The 18,796-nt window shown below is 46.8% G+C and overlaps 2 protein-coding genes across 2 annotated transcripts in view; both read right to left on the bottom strand.

Annotated features, from left to right (window-relative positions):
- Positions 1 to 2,342, bottom strand: part of LOC101330707 (RING finger protein 17) — a 108,397-nt gene extending 106,055 nt beyond the window's left edge. Inside the window, exon 1 of the mRNA XM_073794899.1 lies at positions 2,228 to 2,342. Coding sequence (XP_073651000.1) covers positions 2,228 to 2,336 — 109 coding nt within the window. The 5' untranslated portion in view covers positions 2,337 to 2,342. The remainder of the gene's footprint in view (positions 1 to 2,227) is intronic.
- A 14,414-nt stretch (positions 2,343 to 16,756) lies between these two features.
- Positions 16,757 to 18,796, bottom strand: part of ATP12A (ATPase H+/K+ transporting non-gastric alpha2 subunit) — a 28,210-nt gene continuing 26,170 nt past the window's right edge. Inside the window, exons 21-24 of the mRNA XM_073795475.1 lie at positions 18,427 to 18,560; positions 18,197 to 18,298; positions 17,705 to 17,796; positions 16,757 to 17,620 (exon numbers count right to left, since the gene is read on the bottom strand). Coding sequence (XP_073651576.1) covers positions 17,592 to 17,620; positions 17,705 to 17,796; positions 18,197 to 18,298; positions 18,427 to 18,560 — 357 coding nt within the window. The 3' untranslated portion in view covers positions 16,757 to 17,591. The remainder of the gene's footprint in view (positions 17,621 to 17,704; positions 17,797 to 18,196; positions 18,299 to 18,426; positions 18,561 to 18,796) is intronic.

The raw sequence follows: 18,796 nt of genomic DNA, 5'->3' as shown, positions 1-18,796 counted from the left end.
GCAGCCAAAAATAAATAAATAAACAGATTTATAAAAATAAATAAATAATAAAAATAAATTTAAAAAAAGGGTACATATGAACTTATTTGCAAAACAGAAGTAGAGTCATGGATGTAGAAAACAAACTTATGGTTACCAGGGGATGGGTGGGAGGGATAAATTGGAAGATTGTGATTGACATATGCACACTACTATATATAAAATAGATTAACTAATAAGAACCTGCTGTATAGCACAGGGAACTCTACTCAATACTCTGTAATGGCCTATACGGGAAAAGGATCTAAAAAAAATGAGCGGATGTGTGTATATGTTTAACTGATTCACTTTGCCGTACAACTGAAACTAACACAATATTGTAAATCAAATATACTCCAAAAAAAAAAGACCCCCCCCCCCTCGCCTTAATGATTAAGACATTGGCAAAGACAGAAGCCAGGGCAGAAGTCAAATGCCACCACTGTCACACACACGGCCCATATAAAGATCATTTTCACAAACTTAGCATGTATGAAAGGAAATACCATAATCCTGACTGAAAATCTAATACCAAGATTTTGATACTCTAAGCAGAACTTTATCATAATAAACATTATAGCTATGTCACTTCAAAAGGTTGTCATTTTAAAAGACTTCTCAAGAAAAAGGGAAAAGTAGCTAAATAAAGTTAGTCATCATTTACTATAAAATTATAGTGTTCCTGCTGATTTATATTATAATAATTGCATTCTTCTGATAAAAAAGAGCTTTAGTTTTTAAGCCAAGGAAACATCTTAAACTTTCTTACAACCAAGCTAAATTTTAAAGCTCTATTTAAATTCCAGAGATAATGTTACTAAAGAAATCAAAAGGCTTTTATAAGACTTCTGATACTGTACAAGTCGAGATAACGTGTGCTGCACTACAGCTTACAAAGCACTTTGACAATTCTACTTGCAGAGGCACCATCTTTCCAACTGAGTACTTCTCAGCACGACAATACAAATGTATGAAAGAACCAGTGATTTTAAAAACGTACGTTCTAAAACTCTATTCTGCAGTACTACATCATTCAAATAATGGAGATGTTCTACGTAACAGCAGCGATCGAATTCCAGGCAGGAGAAACTTGCCTCTTCCCCCGGAAAACACACCAACTTTCTCTACACGCTCAGGTCTCCCAAGCGGAGTCCGTCCCGGAGAGACTGAGAAAACTGACTTTCGCTCTGCAAGTACAAAGATGTGACAGTCACACAGGGTGACGGTAAGGCTTTCTGGCAGCTCCAGGCGCTGACAGTCATCAACTCGCCCCGGCAGAAGCACAGCACTCTAAGGCCTGTTAGGTGCCGTTCAAGTAACCTGAACCTGTTTTCAGCGGAGGAGAGTCTCGGTGGGCGGGTCAAGAGCGCACGGTGCCCCCGACGGCCCAGGACGGAAGAACACGACGCACAAAAGTGACGCGCTACTTTCCGAACAACGCCTGAAGCAAACGGAGCAACACGCCCCCCGCCCCCGCCCGTTAATTTCAGGAACATTTCATTACCACAACAAGAGCCACACAAGAAAATCACGTGTCGTTGCTGCTTTACCACAGGATGTCGGCCAAATTCCCACATCCCCCATTTCCCGAACCTGCGAACCGGTCGGTGAGGGAGGGGGCGGCGCAAGGTGTGGCGGTGGGGGGAGGAGGGGGCTGGAGTGGAGGGGGCGGGGGGTGAGGGGGCAGGGGGTGAGGCGGGGGCAGGGGTGGGGGGTGAGGGTTGAGTGGAGGGGACAGGGGGCGGGTGAAGGGGGTTGGGGGAGTGGAAGGGGTGGAGGGTAGGGGGTGGGGCGGGGGAGTGGAAGGGGGTGGAGGGTAGGGGGTGGGGCAGGGGCGTGAGGGGGTTGAGTGGAGGGGGGCAGGGGGTGAAGGGGAGGGGGTGGAGGGAGAGGGTGACGGGGGTGGAGGGGCGGGGGGTGAGGGGGTAGGGGGAGGGTAGGGTGGGGCGGGGGTGAGGGGGTGGAGGGGCCGAAGGGGGGGTGGGGCGGGGGTGTGAGGGGCGGGGGGGGAGGGGGTGGAAGGGGGTGTGAGGGAGGGGTGAGGGCCGCACTCCAGGCCTCTGCGTCCCGACCTCGCAGGCGGCCTACGGACTCGGGCTCGGGGCCTGGGCTCCCCCGCTCTCTCTCGCCGCCGCGGCCACTGCCCACCAGCCTGTCTCTCGGCTCCCCCGCCAGCCGGCGGGCCGCGGGCTGACCCCCAGCCCCTCACCCGGAGCTCCGGACAACCTTCTTCCACACCGGCTGCACAGGGCCTCGGCGGCTCCCCAGGCCTGGCCCTTGCTCTCCACCTGCCCGAAACAGGACGCCGCGGCCTCCATCGTCGCCGCCTCGAATGTGAGGCCAGCGCCGCGTGCCGTCCCGGCGTCCCTCGCGGCAGTGGCCAATCACCGGAGGCGGCGGCTCCAGGGAGCCAATCGGCGGCGAGGAAGCTCCAGCCCTCCCTCCAGTCAGCCTGGGGCAGCCGGCTGCGGGAAGCGGTTTTTTTGTTTTACCCCCTGGAGCGTGAGAGACAAGGCCGCGTGGCCCTCGGGAAGCGTTTCATGACCCAACCACGCATTACTCACTATATTGCATTAGGCGTCGCGAGTAGCGAACGATCCTTTGTGTTGAAGTGGTCTTCCTTCCCTAGTGGGTCGTAGCGGCCTTAGTGGAGAAGCCAATCTAGCTACCCATAGGTGGGGAGATTTGGTTAACAATTTCAAACCAAAGGGGTGGTCATTATTACTAACAGTTGTCGACGCTAGTGGTATATATACAAGGCCTTGTGCTGAGAAAGTTTGGGGCTGCTAAGAATTTATAAACTAACAGGTTCCTGCTTGAGAGGTATGTAGCCCTCTACCTAAAAGGGTAACTTCTACTAAGGCAGCTTGTATTAAATGCCAGAGGAAAGTTAGAGAAAATAATTGTCTGCGTTGTATGAAAAGCCTTCCTAGCGAATATGGGGTTTGCACTAGACCTTAAAACCTGGGTAGAACTTACAGAGGTAAACAGAAGAAATGAGGCATTCCAGGGAGAAAGAACCGCGTAAGCAAGGGAAAGTAGGTGGGAAATGCTGTGGCCTATTCGGAATTTATAGACCATTTGGCCAGAGTTTTAATTTCCTTAAAGTGAACTTTTTTGGAGAAGTATATTGGGGTCGAATTTTAAAGAGTCTTGAATGTTGGGCTAAGGAGTTTGGACTTACCCTTTAAGCAGTAGTGTCCTGGGGAAATCGAGTGAGCAAGGGATGAAGTAATCTGGTAGCAATTTGGCAAGTATATTGTGGATGAAGCACCTGGGGATGGCAGGGTGGCTTCAGCTGCTAAGAATAAACACCAGCACATAGGCTTCATTTTCTCTTTTTCCCTCTACATATTTTTGGAAATAGAAACAGAAGTATTCTGTTCAAAAGCTCACTCCTGGTTAACATTCCGAAATATGCAAACAGCTCATACATCTCAATATCATAAAACAAACAACGGAATTTAAAAAAATGGGCAGAAGACCTAAATAGACATTTCCAAAGCAGACATACAGATGGCTCACAAACACATGAAAAGATGCCCAACATTGCTAATTATTAGAGAAATGCAAATAAAAAACACAATGAGGAATTGTCTCGCGCCAGTCAGAATGGCCACCATCGAAAAGTCTAAACGCTGGAGAGGGTGTGGAGAAAAGGGAGCCCTCCTGCACTGTGGGTGGGAATGTAAATTGGTGCAGCCACTATGGAAAGCAGCATGGAGATGCCTTAAAAAACTAAAAAAAGAACTACCATATGGTCCACCTATACCACTGCTGGGTATATATCTGGAAAAAATGAAAACTCTAGTTCAAGAAGTTACGTGCACCCCAATGTTCATAGCAGCACTATTTACAATAGCCAAGACATGGCAGCAGCCCCTATGCTCATCAACAGACGATTGGCTTAAGATGATGTTGTCTATATATACAATGGACTATTACTCAGCCATAAAAAAGAATGAAATATTGTCATTTCCAGTAACGTGGATGGACCTAGAGAATATTATGCTTAGTGAAATAAGTCAAAGAAAGACAAATATCATGATATCACTTATATGTGGAATCTAAAAATTAATACAAATGAATCTATGTATAAAACAGAAACAGACTCACAGACATAGAAAACAAACTTAGAGTTATCAAATGGGACGGGGTGGGAGGGACAAATTAGGACTATGAGATTAACAGACACAAATTACTATACATAAAGTAGATAATCAACAAAGATATACTGCATAGTACAGGGAATTACACCCCATATCTTGGAATAACCTACAATGGAATATAATTTGCAAAAAAACCCTACAAAGAACAAAAGCTGAATCACCATGCTGTACACTTGAGACTACCACAACATTGTATATCAACTATATTTCAATTTTAATAAAAGCTCACCCGTACTCAAAAATCCTTATACTTTGTTGCCTTCAGGAAAAAGTACTGATTCCTTAACCTATCTCCACGCTACCCAACCAATAGTTTCTATTACTAATCCAAAATGGAATTTAGATTACCAATCAAGCCAGTATTCCCACGTAGCCTGCTAATTTTTCTGCAGTTTTGTGAGTGGTATTACCTGTTCCCCTCATCTGGAATGCCCACTCTTTCCTCTTCATCAATTCATATTCTCCTCATCCTTCATGCGTCAGCTTTAGAGCCACCTACCCCTCCTCCAAACCTTCAGATTTCTCCCTGCACTCAACATGGTAGCAATTAGCCACGTCTCCTTTTCCATTGTAATTTGAATAATGACAATCTCATTGCATAGGGGTTTTTCTTGCGCCCTAAAGTGAATTGAACGTGGTGCAGTACAAAGGAATTAACTGATCATCACCAGGCCAAATGGAGGGAATTATGCCTTGGTAATCCCAGCTGAATAAATTCTGGGTAAATCGGGGTCAGTGAGAAATACAATGACATGTTTAGGCCTCATCTAATAGGTCTTAGTACCTCCCGGACCTTTCGAATGGAGCAGCCAGAATTATCTTAATATTTAATTTAGATTGTTTAAATCCTTTGTTTGGAATCCTTTAATGGTTTCCCACTGACTGGGACAAATCCTTGAAACGGCCTTCCTAGGTTTTATGATTTGGCCTCTGCTTCCCTCTCTAGCTTCATTTTCCCCACTACTCCTCACTATGCTCCAGATATGCTGGCCTTTTTCACTTCTGTAAGTAGGTGAAGCTCTTTCTAACCTTAGGGCCTCTGCCTGGAATTCCCTCCCCTGCACTATTAAAAAAATGTATTATAAAATATTTTAGCCCCACAATAAGGAGTAAAGAATAAAATTATGGGGAGCTCCCTGGTGGTCTAGTGCTTAGGATTTGGCGCTTTCACTGCCATGGTCCAGGTTCGATCCCTTGTGGGAGAACTGAGATCTTGCAAGCTGAGTGGCACGGCCAAAAAAAAAAAAAGAATAAAATTATGAATGCTCATCTATGCTCCAACTAGCTTAAGAAATAACCTAATTTTATTCAGGTAATCTAGTTTTATAATGTCTGGCCATTTACTCACACACTGGCCAATTCTTAATTCCTCCTTGTGTCTCATACCTCCCTTCTAGGATAATTTTTCTCCTTCAAGGACACCTGAAGAAATGTCTTTAGTGAAAGTATCTTAATGGTGAATGCTCTCAGCTTTTATTCGAATGAAAATACTCTCATTTCATCTTCATTCTTGAATGATCATTTAGTAACATAACATTCTAAATTGACAGTTTTTTTTCTCAGACTTTGGAGATAGCATCATACTGATTTCTGACCTTTAGTTTTGCTATTGAGAAGTTTACTGTGAATCCAATTGTCATTCTTTATAGGTAAGTTGTTTTTCTTTGGTCTTCTATATATTCGTTATAATATCGAGGTGTGGATATTTATTTGCCCTCCCTGAGATTGATTGCAATTCTTCAATCTGAGGAATTCATTCCTATCATACTCGTCTGGAAAATTCTCAGTCATTTGTCTTTTTTTTTTTAGAAGGTTTTTCAAGTGACAGCTGTTGTTGTTGTTTTTAATTAATTAATATATTTGTTTATTTTTGGCTGCATTGGGTCTATTTTCCTGCGCGCGGGCTTCCTCTACTTGCAGTGAGCGGGGGCTGCTCGTTGCTGCAGTGCGCGGGCTTCTCATTGCAGCGGCTTCTCTTGTTGTGGAGCACAGGCTCTAGGCACACAGGCTTCAGTCGTTGTGCCTCGCGGTCTCTAGAGCACATCCTCAGTAGCTGTGGCACACGGGCTTAGCTGCTCCGCGGCATGTGGGATCTTCCTGGACCAGGGCTCGAACCCGTGTCCCCTGCATTGGCAGGTGGATTCTTAACCACTGCGCCACCAGGGAAGCCCCATTTGTCTTTTTGAATACTACCTCTTCCTTGTTGTTTTCTTCTGGAACTCCTTTTAGACAGTAACAGGACCATCTCTTTCTATCCTTTATTTCTCTTAACCTCTCTTTCATATTTTCCACTCTTTATCTCTGTGCTGCATTCTGCATAATTTTTTTCAGATGCATCCCCCAGTTAATCAGTTCTCTCTTCACCTGGATTTAATCTGCATTTAACCTGACCACTGAGTTAAATTTTCAATGACTAATCTAATTCTAGACGTTCTTTTTTTCTTTTTTTTTAATTTCCAAATTTGCCTGATCTTTTTGGATAGTATTGTGTACCTTTCTCATGTTTTTGATTCTATCTTTTATTAATTTAATATTTTAAACACTTATTTCATTATGTACCTCCAAATTTCTTTCTCTGACATTCTTGAGGGGGCCAATTCTGCAATTTATTATTTCTACTGATTTTCATTCATGGTGATTTGTTTCCTCATGTGTTTGGTAATTTGGGATTTTAAACTCACGTTTGGGAGTGTTTATCTGTGGGAATCCTTTCTTTTTTGGCCACACCATGCAGCTTGTGGGATTTTAGGTCCCTGACCAGGAATTGTACCCAGGCCCTGGGCAGTGAGAGTGTGGAGCCCTAACCACTGGACTGCCAGGGAATTCCCAGGGAATCCTTTGAAGCCAGCATTAAGGATATATTTCTCCAGATTATGTTTTTGCTTCTTGTAGAACATAGTTCCCAAAGAACTATGAATCTAGGACCACTTTAATTTCTTGGCCTGTGTTTTCCTAGGCTACTCCAATAGCATATTTTGAATCCCAAGCCCCCCTGAAGGCAGGTGTGTATTCTAGATTACCTGGGGAGGTATTTTCCCCGCCCAAAAGTATACAAGATAGACAAACTTCTTTGCCTTTTAGCCAACTTGTTCACGCCCACCAGCAGTGTATGAACCTTCTAGCAAATGCTTGGATTAGCATCGGTTTTATTTTTTGCTAATTCATGGCTGTACTTTCATATCTCCTTGTGGCTTTAATTTGCCTTTCTCTAAAGACTGATAAGGCTGGCATCATGTCATATTTATTGGTCATTCAGGCTTTCGTATTTGTTTGGTGGGGGGACATGTTTGTCTATTTCTTATTGATTTGTAGCAATTCCTTATTTATCCTGGATTCCATGGCAAATATACTTTTCAGGCTGTGACTTGTTTTTTCACTTTGATATCTCTTGTTGTCCCAAGGTGTTTTATTTCACCATGGTATTTTCATTAAGACTTGCAATATTTGCATATTGTTTAAGAAGTCTTTCCCCGAGCTAAACATTCATGTGATTCATTATCTTCTATGAGCTGTATTACCTTCCCTTCTACTTTAAAATTCAGTTTTGTTGTTGGTGGTATATGCATAGGAGTGGGGGGAAGTGGGGTGCGATGGAACCCAGTAATTTGGATAGACAGCGTCATGAACCTTGATTTACCCTTTTCCTGTACACTGTTGGTGTAGTGCCACCTCAGAACATAGAGACAGATATTCCACAACGGCATTTTATTATGATTTTAAAAAAAGGATCAAGTATATTCTAACTTCAGTTCTGCTTTTGTTTTGATAAAACCTTGGGTTTACCATTTGCCTTCTAGACTCACTAAAAGTATCAGGTTGTCATGAAAATAACTGATTATACAACATTCACAGAGGCTGGTACACGGTACGCGCCCAGTAGAAATGTAGTTGTGAGCGCTCACTTGGTGTCAGAACCCCGCAATAGGGAGGACACTCCAGCCAGCGTGACACGGTCTCCAAGGGCACCAGATGGCGCCAGGCCCACGACAAACAGCATTTGCAGTTTGGTGCCTTTCTTACCTTTGGAGGTGGTTTTCAGGTCCTCTGCTACTTTGCCTCTGACCTTTCTGTTCTGAGTCACTGCTAGCAGAGGTGTGCAGTGAGAAGATGTAAGCTGTCTTCCATGCATATTCTGGAGGGGGCAGAATACCCCTCTTTCGGGAAGTGACTCTGGCTTTGTCCCTAGAAATTTCAGGGCAATGGGGCAGGAAGGACCTTTAGCGATCACTGAATCGCACATCCTCATTCAGGATGGGGAAGCCAAGGCTCTGACCTTCGTGGGTAGAGCTCGAGTCCCAGTGTTTTGATTTCTGGACCATGCTCCTGGACTTTACTACACCGATTCCCATGTCCACCTTCAGAAAACTCTACTTTGGGAATCATAACAGAGATGTACTGCACAGACATGAAATTTTAGATTAATGGACAGATGACCAGTGCAGCTCCAGGCCAGATTTGGGGGCCTTTGTAGGGATGAGCAAGTCTCAACCTTGCTGCTATGAAGAGTTAGGGGACAGGATGGGGTCTGCAGTGTCCTTTCTTGAAAAATAGTCCCAAGGAGAGCTCTTGGGCCCTACAAGTTGAGGAAATGTACCCCCATGAGCCTCCCTATAGGGCAGCAGGGTGTTAGCATCCCCCAGTGCGCCTCCCCTGCTGTCTTCAGGACTGTTAATTGGGAGCGGTCTCCACCTGCATATTCGTCACCGTCAGGGCAGGTGGCTGCCTTCCTGGGTGAGTTGGGTGTGGGCCCTCAGTTGCAGAGCTCAAGACACTTCTGGCCTGACCTTAACCAGCAGAGGTTGACTTGTGGTTCCCAGACTTTGGTGCGCTTAGGAATTCCTTGAGAGGTTACGAGAATGCAGAGGCCTAGGACCTAGAGGTTCTGACTCAGAAGGTCAGGGTGAAGCCCAGGCCTGTGCTATCTAATAGCCGTCCTGCGGCTGCCTGCAACTGGACCAAGTCCCACACTGAGAGACAGATTGCTGTCGATGGGAAAAAAAAATGCACCACCTAAAAGTTGAGAGTTATGTTCTATTTGGTGGACAAAGCTGAGGGCTTCACAGTTCACAATGCCAGATAAATTAATTCCCTAAAGAACTATATCAAGGGTTAGCAAAAGAAACTAAATCACCCAACTCTAATGAGACTGGAGTACAAAACCATTCAGACCAATGCAGGGCAGTTGCTGAAGATAAGAAGGTATTTTTTTCATTTTTTTAAAACAAAGCTCCCAGATATGCAAAAACCTTATCAACAGACCTCAACAGTTGGTCACAACCCTGGCACCTGAGGGCCGGGGGCTGTATTCAAATCCCCCCTTCTCAGTGCAACCTGGAGGAAGATTTCTACATCTTTGAGCGTCAGCTTCCTTCGCTGCTAAATGGGGCTGATATCGGTACTGTGAGGATTAAACAAGATAATAGATGAACGGGCTTGTAAACTATAAAGTACAAGACAAACCTTATGAGTTCTTCTAAAATGTATAATAGATTAGATTATTAATTCAAAAATACAAAAAACAAACCTGAGGGCTTCAGCCTGGGCGGAGGCAGGTGTCAGGAGGCCCTGAAGGGGTCAGGGAGTTATTGCCACAAAGACTAGGTAGTTCGAACATCAAACGATTACTATGAGTTAAAGAAAACCCGACACCTCAAGGTAATGAATTTGGTGCTTTTCTATGTGTGGGAAGATGCAGAAGTCTGGGCTCCCTGAATCATTCCTCAGCTACCTGGGGCAGTACCCCGGGTTTTCCCGTCTGGAGACGCCTCATGGTTTGCTGTGTGGGAGGGCTGCAGTGGTCCATCCTGGTTCCCTCAGGGCTCCCCGCTGGGCCGCTGTACTGTGACGGCCTGAGGGCTGCAGCACGCTGGGTTTCCTGACATGGCAGCGACATTTTCTCAGTCGCATCACCTTACACTCTCGGGGTCTCTCCTGACTCCTCTGTGGCCCATGTGCATTTCTCTAGTGACTCCCATTCCAAGACATACATCCAGTGCTATCAGATTTTCTTCTTTTGGAAACGTAAACTGTAGACACCAAGGAAGAAACAACACTCATATTTTCAGAGATTTAGTTCGCTTGCGTTGAGGCAAGGAATTATGATTAGGAAATCCCCAGGGGGTAGAGTCAGCGACAAGCCCAGGCTCTGCGATCCCTCAGTGGTGAGGCAGGCCAAGGGGCGTGCGCTGGGGTCGACAGCCCCTTGCTTCAGACTCTAACAGTCCCTGAGGGCGCTGCTGTGCTGTTAGCTGTAAGGCACCTGGCCAGAGGGGTGCCCTCGACCTTTCCGAACTCTGACTTGCCCTTTTCTCACGGGCAGAGGCTCTCCATCCCTCCTCTCTGACGTCACAAAAGAATAAAAACACTTCACGCAGAGCTCGAGAAGCAGAGTCCCCTCTTCGGGCAGATGTTGCCCCGCCATGGTATTTTCTAGCTGCCGCTTTAAGGAGGCAAGTAAGGGTGTAAATGCACCCTTACTCCCCACACTCTAGTCAGATATGCCATTAAATGCGGGTCACAAACTCTGGTTATGATTCTAACAGGATGGCCTCCATTGGATGATGGCTTCTGGGAGAAGATGAACAAATGATGGAGGCGTGTTTAATTAAGCTCGCTGTGGTGAAGGGGAATTTGAGAGCTACGAGGAATGGAGGCTCACCAGGGAAATTTAATTCTCAGCCTGTCTCAGACACTCTCCTCTTACCTTCTCCCACCTCCTCACCTTTTATCTGAATGGCAAATACAACTCACATCTGAATTGACAGGAATTTTCTGGAAACCAATACACTCATTCCTATATTCACCGGCCCATCTCATTTTAGTGAAAACAGTATAATAAATGTCATATTTCACCATGGTTTTTATACATAAAGCTGCTTCCTTTTGTACACAAACCTTCCCCACCAGGGCTGAACCCGGGTGGTGGATTCCCAGCAGCACCAAACACTCTTCAAATCTCTTTTTCTGCACCATCCATTTTAGCGTCCAATTACTCTCTTTGTTCTTGGTCTTTGTTTCACATGATTAGCCTTGCTTTTTGAGGCAAACTGCATTTTCCTAAAGATAGCCAGCATATACGTTATCCCCTGCAATGCAATGCTGACACCCTTCCTGTTGTCACCCCCAGTCTGGGCTCAGTGTACTTTCTGATTTGTTCACTTTTTTTTGATGACTATTGAGAGCCTATTATTTGTCTAAAAGTAGGCTGAGCTCCATGAGGATGGTAAAAGAACTAAACTCCCTATTCCTTTTGTTTTTCTTTTGGCCGCACCTCTTGGGGGATCTCAGTTCCCCCACCAGGAACTGAACCCGGGCCTCCAGCAGTGACAGTGCCAAATCCTAACCACTAGACCACGTATTGTGTTCACGGTTAATTCCCTCAACTGCCCCATGAGGCAGGTATTATTATCCCTCTCCTGGAGCTGACAAAACTACGTGACAAAGAGTGTTCAAACCAGCTGTATCTGGCGCCAGTGCCCAGGACACTTTACTCTGAAAAATTGCTCACAAATTCTAGGATCAGTCCGCAAATTCTGGGATCAGTCCGCCCCCTCTTTCCTTTGCCTTCTGAGTGTAAGTCTTTCCAGGTTTCTGTTTCTCAGCCTCTTTTCATGCCTCATTCCCTCTCTTTTTCTTTTCTGGCTGCACCGTGCGGCATGCAGGACCCAGTTCCCTTACCAGGGATCGAACCCCGGGCCCCCTCGGCTGGAAGGGCAGAGCCTTACCCACTGGCCCACCAGGGAAGTCCCTTGCCTCTTTCTCTTGTTGACGGTCTGTTCCTTGCTCTCCCAGACATTCATTCACCAAACATTTACCAAGCTTGTACTGTGTGCCAGGCAGGTCCTCTTCTGAGCAGTCCCTACCCTCCTGGAGCTTAGACTCCAGGCTAAAAGCAGATCAGCAGTAAAACGTGAGGACAGATGCTGGGATCTGCTATGGAGAAAAGGGAAGAGAGGAAGGTGAGGGGAAGGTCGGGGAGAAGGGGTGCTGGTCAGGAGACTCGGGAGGGGTGGGAGGGGAAGCAGCCAGGGGTTGGGGGGCGTCTGGGAGAAGGCGTCTCAGTGGAGCAAGCAGCCAGCTCAAGACCCCCGAGCTGGGTGACCAGGGCCTGTGTGGACAGGTCAGGAGGGGTCAGAGGCTCACCACAGGGCTGGAGGCCACTGAGGACAGCCACTTTCTGACCGACAGGCTTTGCCATCAGCCTCCCGATTTATGGGGACGCTCTACCATCCCTGCTCCAGCTCTGGGTGCGTGGGTTAGGGTGTTAACCCCACAGGGAAGCTCATTTCTGCCTCTCAGGGGTTTGGGTCACAGATACTGCAGCCCCCCAGGGACGACAGGGGGCAGTAATGGGCCCAGGCTCACGGGGGCTCTGAGGGCGGAGCTGTCTCCACCCTACTGTCACTTCCCCCGGGCCGGCTTCCAGGGCCACATCGTGACCACAGCGCCATCCCCCCCCCCCCCCCCCCCCCCCCCCCCCGGCGTGTGTGTGCATCTCTGGTCCCTGCCGCTTCCCTCGCCGGTGCCTGTGAGGCTCTCCCTCATCTCTGCCACTGAAATCCCACCTCGTAAAACTTGAGCTGGGCCCCTGAGGGTGGCCCCTGAACTCCACAACCCTCCGTGCCTCTGCTGTGGCCTCCAGTCGTGCCCTGGACGACAGTTTATTTACAGTCTGTCTTTCCCGTCTCACCGTTCCTGCTCCGAGGCGGCACCACGTTGCTCATCCTCAGCTCACACCCTGTAGCCTCGTGCCCTGTCCAGCAGGTGCTTCATTTGTCAAGAAATGAAAGCAAGAGGAAGAAATCCCATGTTGCAAATATAAAATGTAGGCAAAAACACCAACTAATAAATTCTAGTACTTTCAGGCTTACAAAATACTTTTCTCCACAGTATCTCAGTTTATCTTCACAAGTCCGTAGAAGGGAGTTTCTATCCCTTTAAAATGAATCAGGCTTTTGCCTTAAATTTCCATTACACTTTATCTTAGAACCTCTGGACCAAAAAGATAAAATCCCCTGAGTTGGGTTCTGGTATGTTGCGGGGAGGGCCGGGACCCAGGAATGGGGACAGAGGAGAGGGAACCCGCCCAGAGGTCTGGTCTGAAGCGGAACAAGCAGCATCAGTGAAGCGAAAGTGCAGGACAGAGCCGGCCCTGGAGCCCGCGCGCGGGTGCCGGCTGGGGGAGCCCTGATCCTGCACGGCAGCTGAGCGGGCAGGTGTCTGTGTCAAGGCCCAGCGCCCCTGAAAGGAGTAAATACTGGTTTTCTGCCTCTCTTTTCAGTGTGAAAGGATAATTTTCAAAGAAAAGGTAAAATCGTGGCTCCCATCCAGATATAAAATGAACAAGTGTTAAATTTATTCCGCTCTTAGTTGCATGTGGGAACTAGGCAGTTGCTAGAGCTGGTTCAAGGGAGCAGAGAGGCACCCGTTCATCTGGAGATGCCAGAGGATTGTGCAAGTGCAGCGAAACTGGCTTTTCCAGAGGAGGGAGGGCTGTCCCTGTGTTTGCATATCACAGACACGGACTATTCTGAACTGCTATCAGTTCTCCATAACCTCGGATCTGCAAAGTGTGCCTGAAGGGTGTGCTTTGTGCAGTGTGCAGTCTTCTGTCCAAGCACAGATTCTCCTGACATGACCACACAGATTCTAAAGTTGAGCCGCTTCACTGGAGGGGAACTGACAGTGCTGGACAGTCGTGCAAGGTCGGCACTACTAACTGATGGGGTTGTTGTGAGCATTAAGGAGACCGTGCTTTTAGGTTATCACAGCACCCGGGGCATAATAGGTTTCTGATAACTACCAGCTGCTGACACTGTCCTGTTAGGAGACATCTCACACACACACACACACACACACACACACACACACACACACACACACACACGGGCCCCGGGCTTCACGTGTGGGCCTCACACCTGTCACCACGTGCGCAGTTTAATCATTGTTTCCCTTGCTCCTAACTCACCTGCTCGTGTCCATTCTTGCCTGGATGTGCTCCCACCCTCCTCACAGAAGCCAAAGTGACCTGAACATGTGAACTGGAGCAAGTCCCTGCCTTTGTTAATAATCGTCAACAGCCTGGTGTCGTGTTTGCAATGAAACCCTGGGAGACCCTGTGCTCTAAGATTCCTGCCTGCTTCTCCAGCTGCCTGGTGAACCAGTCTTCCTGTTGCATCCCTGTTCCTGCCACACCTCCTGGAATTCTCCTCTGTGCTCATTCACCACCCCTTTAAAGGGGGCTCACCCAATGCCCCATCCTATAACTGTCTAAGCCTCTTTCCACCTATTAAAACCCTGATCGCAATTTATGATACTTTTTCTGCCCCTCTCCTGGAGCACCAGTTCCATGAGTCTGTCTTGTCCCTGCTGTTTTCTCAGACTGCACGGCAGACACTGAATGAATAAAAATCTCTTATAGTTGACAGATCTTTCATATCCTATTGACAGGCAAGATATTCACTTTATTACTGCTGGCAGGAATATAAATTGCTACAGCTTATCTGAGAATAAATTTGGCACTATTTATCAAGAGCCTTAAAAATACTCTTAACCCCTTAATTCCATTTTGAGGAATCTATTATAAAATAATAAGAGATGTGGTATAGGGCTTCCCTGGTGGCGCAGTGGTTAAGACTCCGCCTGCCAATGCAGGGGACGGGTTCGAGCCCTGGTCCGGGAAGATCCCACATGCCGCGGAGCAACTAAGCCCGTGCGCCACAACTACTGAGCCCGCGCTCTACAGCCTGTGAGCCACAACTACTGAGCCCACACGCCACATCTACTGAAGCCCGTGTGCTCTAGAGCCCATGCTCCGCGACAAGAGAAGCCACCACGATGAGAAGCCCACACCCAGCAAATGAAGAGCAGCCCCCGCTTGCCACAACTAGAGGAGCCTGTGCGCAGCAACGAAGACACAACACAGCCAAAAATCATAAACAAAAATAAATAAATTTATGGGAAAAAAAGAGATATGTGGTATAAGATTTAGTGACAAGATGCAACCTTAAAAAAAAAAACAAACAGATGACCAGTAGGAAATAGATGCGCCATCCTACAGTGGGGATATGGAAAAGCACTCTCAACATGGAATAATGTGTAGTCAGTAGAACCATATCTTCCATGTTAAATAAAAAGGCAGAATGGAAAACTTTATATTTCAATTCTGCCTAAAAATAAATATATGCATAGAAAAACCCTAAAGAAATAACCACTCTTGTTTAGGTATATAACTAGGTAGTGAGATTCTCGGTGGTTTTAATTTTCTTTTTACTCTTGGATATTCCAAATTTTCTAAGATGAGTTACAATTTTATAATCAGAATAAAACAGATTGTTTTAAAAAATGCTCTATAAATCCAGCCTCATCTCTATATCTCTGAGTTACTCTGCCACACCAATTAGATTTAAATTAACTGTTATTTTTTCTAAAAAGTGTCTAGGCCTTAGTGGGTCAATGAAGCAGTCTCTCTAAAACAACACAAAACAAAAACCCTCTGATATGAGATTTTATTGCCTCTTTTCTGTCTAAAACTTAATCAAGCTACTTGATATAACTTGATATCATTTCTGTGATTCCTTAAATTTGTTACTTATTCATTTTACAAACATTTGAGTGTCAGCTTTTTGCGAGGGTAGGTACGTACAATATGAAAGTTATTCCAGACAGGGTTCCTCTACTTCAAATTTAACTCCTTTCAAGTGTAATCCAACCCACCATAAACCCCTTACAGCTTTGTGCTCTATTTACAGCCTTCTCCCACTGGCTCTGGCAGGACCATAAGCTGCCAGCCATCACAGCTAGGGGCACTTGGACAGCCTGGCAGGGAAAAGAGTGAGGACAGATTATTCTTAGTTGAAGTTTAGGAAGCATTACTGCCCTGCCAGGACTGGAATGAGAAGGCCGTCACGACGCTGCCTGGAAAGGGTTCCGGTTCACTGAATTAATAACGTCAGATTAGTCCAGTGATAATTGCAGCTGAAGACAGAGATGAAAAGCCTCGAGATTAAATACATTATGTTAACTTCAATATACACAGTGACACAGTGCACTATGATCTATTTACATGAAGTTACAATGATGGCCCTGAGAACACGGCAGAGAACCATGGCTCCAAGACTCCCTTTTCCTGCTCCAGAGACACAACCTAGCGCCGTCAGCAGCAGAATGTCCTTGCCTGCGCGAATGATGGAGAAGAGGTGGAGAAGCAGCCACTGAATGGGAAAAGCTCACCAATGTCATCCTGTCAAATCAGTTTGTGCTGGGCGTGCAGCTGATGACGGAAAGGCTGTGAAAACAGCTTTCTCTCGCACGCTGCTGCTGCTGGACAGACCCTTCCACAGAAACTCTGCCTTAAAAGTGAGCGCACATCAGAGAGGGGACAAAGCAGCGATGTTGGTGAGGGAAGAGTTCAGACCTTCCATGGACAAGTAAAATGACCAGAAGAAGTAAAAAAAAAAAAAACTGAAATCACATCTGTCCTATGCTGTGCATTTTAGACAAACTCAAATTAATTAGAACACCACCCTCAGGCCTGGTTTTATAAAACATCTTTTACTTAAAAACGAGGCCTCTCTGGGGTGTCAATATGGGTGTGAGCACACATGTTACACATGAATAAACCTAAGTTAAAGCATGAAACATAAAATTAGCGCTGCGGAGTGCTTTGCGACTGTCTTACAAGAAATAAATATTACGTGTTAAGTCACAGTGGTCCTCCACTGAGGATGAATCCTGGTAAATGAAAACCCTTTTGGGCCAGGGGAGAACCTGGGGCTAGCCTATGCCAACGCCCCGGGGCTCCCTTTTGGAGCTGGTGGTCAGGGTGGTCAGCTCGGGAGGAGGGAGGGCATCACAGGACCACGCCTCAGAGTCAAACTGAGGTCGTCCCAGTTGCTGTGATGTAAATGTGCCATCGCTTCAGCCCTTGCAAACCTCTAGCTGAATTAGCCTTTTCTGAGCAAGGTGACTGTGAAGTAATAAATTCCCTGGGAATTCACAGGAATCTTAGGGAGGTCACTGGACTTTTAACAGAGTGTGGAATGGAGGTTTGAGCAGTCCTGTCTAGAATTAAGGGACAGCGAGACCCCAGCAGATGTCTGGATTACCCGAGATTATTTAACACGAGTGACCTTTATATACATATAAACACGCCATGCTTCCCTACACCGTTCCCTTGAAATTCACATATTTTAAAATAACGAGATAGATATATAAATTAAAATCATGTATGAACAGTTAAATCTCTGCTTTAAATTACAAAACATTAGTGAGCATCTTTCCTACAGTTCTGTCATTTCTTAAACGCGTTCTGACGATGTCCCCACGGCTGCAATCGCCCAGCTGGCGGCCGGAAGATGAAGAACATTCTGACGTGCAGCTGGGGGCTCGGGAAGTAAGGTGGTCTTAATAGTACATGTTCTTATCCCACCAGCCTATAGAGGTAGAAAACAGTAAGCTAGAAACTGAGGGGAGTCTGTTGCACTAGACAGAGACCCCCAAATCATACTACTACTTACTTCCAGGGTAGAGTCTGATGGCCAGTTTCCGCACCTCATCGTACACCCAGATCAGAACAGCGTGTGGTACAGCCACGAACCAGTACTGAGGCCTGGGAGGGGGCGGAGGGAGGGAGGTGAGACCCACGCACCCAGAGGGGGGCCCGCCCCACAAGTGGAGGAGCTTCTCGGTCACTTCCCAGCCTCACTGGAGAGAACGACGCCACTGCGTCACACAGCGTAAAACCACACTGGACCGTGACCACTAGAAACAACGCCTGGGAAGTGGTCTGCCGGACGAGGGTACAGATGGGATGGTGAGGGATGGAAAACCCACCTCGTCTTCTGAAAAAAACTAGCGGGTCAAAGGCTCGGACTGATATAAAACCGGCGCCATTTTACCTCCTTTGAAAGACTTGAGGGGAAAGAGTCTCTGGAACCCTAGTGATTATTTAGGCCGTGACAGCAGATGGGGGCTCACTCCTCCCTCCCCACTGTTGAAGGGAACCTCACCGGAGCATCGTGAAGTTCAGGGCCACGATACTCCCGAGGCCGTAGGAGAGGATTAGCGCGATGATAACCTGCGAGGCAATCCCCACCCAGATGACTTTATTTCTGTAAGACACAAAAGCAAACAGATTCTGAACTCCCAGGCTCAGCCCCACACACCCAGCACAGTCAACGCCTCGTCATCCCTGCAGCAAAGGCCCAGGCTGAACCATGAGGGTGGATGCCGGCCGTACCTGAAGAGACCCTGCTGGAAGATGGAATTCCTCCGGGTTTTCCTGATGATCAGATCTGCTATTTGCTGGACCATGATGCCAACAAAGAATGCTGTGTAGCCCGTCCATTCTAGGTACTTCCTCTGGTAGCTTGTCTGTCAACGGCCAGAGAAAGAGAAGTCCATGAGGGCCAGGATGGAAACTTCAGGGAGGCACCAGCACACTGCTGTAAGCCTCTACTCTCTCCCCCTTACCAAGACTGAGCGAGGATCACCTCCTTGTGGTTGGAAAGAAACCTTTCTTTCCTTTAACCAGCTGAGTAGGAAAAGATGCTAACTTAATGGATTTGGCCCAACTGTGGCAATGTTGGCTGGTTACTCTTACACACCTA

This window comes from Tursiops truncatus, chromosome 18 (assembly GCF_011762595.2).
Source record: "Tursiops truncatus isolate mTurTru1 chromosome 18, mTurTru1.mat.Y, whole genome shotgun sequence".
Classification (NCBI taxonomy): Eukaryota; Metazoa; Chordata; class Mammalia; order Artiodactyla; family Delphinidae; genus Tursiops; species Tursiops truncatus.
This window is presented reverse-complemented; position numbering and strand designations above follow the sequence as displayed.